Source organism: Daktulosphaira vitifoliae, unplaced genomic scaffold, assembly GCF_025091365.1.
Source record: "Daktulosphaira vitifoliae isolate Bord-2020 unplaced genomic scaffold, ASM2509136v1 Scaffold_2, whole genome shotgun sequence".
Lineage (NCBI taxonomy): Eukaryota > Metazoa > Arthropoda > Insecta > Hemiptera > Phylloxeridae > Daktulosphaira > Daktulosphaira vitifoliae.
This window is the reverse complement of record NW_026099573.1, coordinates 45,206,839-45,211,781: the sequence shown is the minus strand read 5'-3', so window position 1 is coordinate 45,211,781 and position 4,943 is coordinate 45,206,839. Positions and strand designations below refer to the sequence as shown.

The following is a 4,943-nucleotide window of genomic DNA, read 5'->3' as shown; positions in this document are numbered from 1 at the left end:
AAGCTTTAATTTAACATGTACTTAAAGAATGCAGTATTTCTGGAAAATTCGGAAAAAAGTTCTGCTTTTTATATGTATTTCTCAAGATTTGAACGCCCTCTGTATAAAGGGAAAATTGTCCGATTTAAAAATAAAAGTATGTCAGATAAAAAGAGTATATATAGTATTTAATTTAGTATCATCTATACTTGTCCCAATTTTTCCATGTCCATACTGTGCTACCGATTTTTTTAATTTATAGAACGTAATATGAGCTTTAGTTTAACATATGTTTAAAGGACACAGTACTTCCGGAATATTTTCAAAAGTTATCTTGAAAAAATTGAATTTTGTGAAAAAGTTGCTATTTTGAATTCGCTTCTGTAATCAGGTAAACTAAATTTTCGGACGTTGGAAAATATTTCATAAATTTTAAATCGACTATACTCTCATAAAAATTCGATTTAATAAAACTTTCGATTTGTTCTTCATTAACCCCAAAACCTGGATTTTCACTTTAATATATTTCAAAAATCGCATTGTAAGTGGATTTAAGTATGTTTTTAAAAAATATTTTAGTTTCATCCGAATTTGAATGTATTTTCTCTACATGTATAATGAAACGTTTCTCGAGTAGCTACACACATTTGTTAAGTAATTATACAGAAGTCAAATTAAACCATAATCGGTCGTTATTTTTCGTATTTGATGTTTTTCAAGAAAAATAACATAAAACGAATGCATTTAATTTAGATACTTTAATTAAAAGGCATGCATTAATAATCTACATCACACTTTCATCATACATAGTAGCGCACGCTATGGGACATATAGATTTCTATTTAATAAAAACTATCATATGGAAATAATTTTCCTATGATTTATTGCTATGATTATTTATTTATTTATTATATATTTATTTATTCCTATGATTGGTAAAAAGTCAATGGTGTCATGACCAACATTATAATCTCAGAAAAAAAAAGAATAGCAAAAATAATAACAAAATCTCAATATCTCTTCTAAGTGTACTTACATGTCTTACATATAAATTTTATATATCTAAAACATAAATTAGACATTTGAACATGTCGTCATAATACAAACTTTATAAGAGAGTAAAATTAACTTCTATTAGCTTCGATGCGAAGTTGAGAAGGTATTCGTTTTACTATGATGTGTTTTTTTTTTGTGTCTGTTACCACTTTTTCTCAGCTCTCACCGAACGGACTTCTTTCAACGATACGTCAAAAGATGGTATTCTATAGGTCTTATGTCCAGAAGTAATTTGAATTCTATTAAGGCTTTCACAAAGATCGTGGTTTTTCTTTAGTGTATGTTACCGGCTTTAATAAAAAAGTTATTTAAATTAAAACTCTTAAAAAGTATATATATTTTTTGATTTACCTATAAAAGAAATACTCTGTGGTTGCATATCATCAATAGATGGGGTGGGTAATGGTGCATGGTTAACTACATGATTTGAATTACGACGAGGCGGAGGAACTGGTGAAGAAGGACTTGTTTTCACACCAGATCTACTAAACATTGTAAATTCAGACTTTTGACGAGGAGAACTACTTAGAGAAGATGGCTGTGATGACTTTGGCACTGTTCGACTAAAAATGTAATGAATATTATAATTTATTTATTTCTATTACAGTAAAAACAAATTGAATAAATTGATTATAATTAATTAATTAACTACCTGCCATTCCAAATATTTTGAGGTTCTTGAGTAAAAGTTCGAGGTTGTGTTGTTGATGATATTTCCCAACTTTTTCGAATTTTTTGTTGAAACTCTTGATGAATGTTATGCAAAAAAAATTGTTGTGACTGAGGTTCTTGTTTAATTGTACCCATTTGATCAAAAGATTCTTGAGTCACATAATGGTTATTTACTGATGAATAAACATTGGTGTTAGGTATTGTATTAGAAGCTATATGTGGTATCTGATTAATATATTGCTGCTGATGTTGGAATTGAGATTGATTGTAATTATTATACATATTTATTGGTGGTTGACTATGATTCATTAAGCTGCGCCATTGATGACTACCTATATTTTCTGAATTGTTATGGTCTAAATGCNGACTACCTATATTTTCTGAATTGTTATGATCTAAATGTTGAATTATTTGTCCATTTGTTATTTGTTGACGATTGATCATATAATTTTGTGGCTGCTGTATTGAATGAGAGTTTTGATAGACTTGATGAACTGCCTGTATCCCTGGATAATGCTGCATCATTTCTGCTTGCAAACTATTATGTTGAAGTTGATTTTGTTGGTTGGTAAGACTTTGAAGATCAGCTTGCAGTTCTTGGTAATTTGAATGTATTCTATTTAAAAAAAAATATTAATGTTAGCTTCGATGCGAAGCTGAGAAGGTATTATTTTTACTATGATGTTTTTTTTTTTTGTGTCTGTTACCACTTTTACTCAGCTCTCACCGAACGGATTTCTTTCAACGATACGTCAAAAGATCACAAATCGTATCTAGTCGAAGACATTACCCTTAAAAATTGAAAAAATTTCCCTCGTTCCCCGCAAATGGGGGAAATATCCAAAAAAATTACAAATTTAAAAATTGACAAATTTTGTCATTTTTTTCACTTTTTTTTTCTTAAAACTTCCATAACTTTTTTAAAAATCAACAAATCAACATAATTTTTTTTTTATACTAAAACCTTAGATATTTTTTATGTACAAAAACTAAAGTTTTCAACTTAATTTTTGAAAATGTTCCGGAAATACTGCGTCTTTTAAACATATATCAAATTAAAGCTTATGTCATGTACTATAAATTGAAAAAATAAATTTGTCCTGACACTTTATCTTCTGCATGCAAACGGCTGCCGTAGTTAAAAAACGCTATATAGATGCTTGATGTCTTTACCTATCATTTGGTATATATTTTTTATAAATTTAACCCTTTACCAGCACACAGGGGGGATTCAAAATGACAACTTTTTCACAAAAAATTAACTTTTGAAAGTGTTCCGGAAATACTGACACTTTTATAGACATTTAAATTAAAGCTAATGTAATATACTCTATTATCGAAAAAAAAAAATTTTGGACTTTATTTTGTCTTCATGGTGAAAATGGCTATTGAATGCTATTTTTATGTGAAAATTCTCGATTTTATTTTTAAAATTTTTAACTTTATAATGCTATGACTTATTCNTTTTATTTTTAAAATTTTTAACTTTATAATGCTATGACATATTCAAAAGTGTATGGATCAACACAATTTTTTTATGAGAAATAATATTTTTTAATAATCCCTTTTTCATTTGACATACTTTATCTTAATCAGGAAATTAATAAGGAACTAGCAGATCATGTAGCTTTTGGAATAATCCACCAATTTTTTAAAATTAAACACTATCTAATGATTTGCATCGAAGAGTTTTTTTTTTTTGATATTTATTTTAATCACTGTGATATAATAATGATATCTGCATTATACTTAATCCAACTATGCCACGTCACCACTGTGCCGCGACCCCCCTGTACTGGGTTTTTTTTTTTTAATTTAAAACAACATTTACTTACTCAGAAAGAGCATTGTATTCTTCAATATTAATATGATCTAGGTCTGGAGTTTTATGTTCATCTTGAAATGGACTACTCATACGGTCCGACCATTTACTTTCTAAGCCATTGTCCTAATAGTTAATAAATATCATTAAAATTTCTTTTAGCTATTTTCAAGATAATATATAGAAAATGATTACTTGAAAAGAAAAGGAATGCTGAGCAGTTTTAACAGAAGAAGGTGAAATATTTCCATCATACATGATTCTGCTATAATTTGAATCGGGACTTTGAAGATTTCTTCCACCATTTTTACCCTAATTCAATTTATTTTAAATTAAAAATTAGCTAGCTTATTCAAATTTTTTATTTTAAATACTCTGGCAACTGCTTGTAAAAATGCAGCTTTTCCAACTTGCTGTTTTTGTTGATTCTTTTTTTGATAGTGATTTTAATCACTGTCAGATATCATTATACTTGATCCAACTATGCCACGTCACCTCTCTGTCGTGATCCCCCTGTGCTGGTTTTATTTTTAACTTTATAATGTTATAACTTATTGAAGATGTATTGATCAATATAATTTTTTTTAAATATATGGATCAGTAAAATTTTTTTTTTACATTGATTATATGTCAATTTAGGTTTTTAAACAATGCATTAAAAATGCGACAAACGGTAAAATCAAAATTAAATAGATTTCATTTGACGTCTTTTAAATATCTAAAAGAATATCTAAAAAACCCAGTACAGGAGGGTCGCAGCACAGTAGTGACATGGCATAGTTGGATCAAGTATTATGGTATCTGACAGTGATTAAAATCACTATCAAAAAAAAAAAACGCTTCGATGCAAATCTTTAGATAGTGTTTATTTTAAAAAAATTGGTATATTATTCCAAAAGCTACATGATCTGCTAGTTCCTTATTAATATCCTGATTAAGATAAAGCATGTCAAATGAAAAAGGGATTATTAAAAAATATTATTTCTCATAAAAAGATTGTGTTGATCCATACACTTTTCAATAAATTATATCATTATAAAGTTAAAAATGTAAAAAATAAAATCGAGAATTTACACACAAAAATAGCATTTGGTAGGCATTTTCACCGTGAAGACAAAATAAAGTCCGAAATTTTTTTTTTGCATAATAAATTACATTACATTAGCTTTAATTTAAGGNTGGTAGCCATTTTCACCGTGAAGACAAAATAAAGTCCGAAATTTTTTTTTTGCATAATAAATTACATTACATTAGCTTTAATTAAAGATATATATAAAAGTGGCAGACCTTTCGGAACATTTTCAAAAGTTAAGTTGAAAAAGTAAATTTTTTCTGTAAAAGTTGTCATTTTGAATCCCCCCTTGTGGGCAGGTTAAGGGTTAAATTTATGAAAAAATATACCAAATGATAGGTA

The 4,943-nt window shown here is 27.7% G+C and overlaps 1 protein-coding gene across 1 annotated transcript; it reads right to left on the bottom strand.

The window, feature by feature from the left end:
- Window positions 1-1,237: 1,237 nt before the first annotated feature.
- On the bottom strand, window positions 1,238-3,955 carry LOC126899254 (putative uncharacterized protein DDB_G0282129). The gene is made up of 7 exons (XM_050673944.1): window positions 3,904-3,955; window positions 3,725-3,841; window positions 3,543-3,655; window positions 2,079-2,323; window positions 1,688-2,039; window positions 1,387-1,598; window positions 1,238-1,325 (listed from the first exon to the last, which is right to left on the bottom strand). Exons 2-7 carry the CDS (start codon window positions 3,785-3,787, stop codon window positions 1,309-1,311), a joined length of 1,002 nt encoding a protein of 333 aa, XP_050529901.1. The 5' UTR covers window positions 3,788-3,841; window positions 3,904-3,955; the 3' UTR covers window positions 1,238-1,308.
- Between the last annotated feature and the right edge of the window lie 988 nt (window positions 3,956-4,943).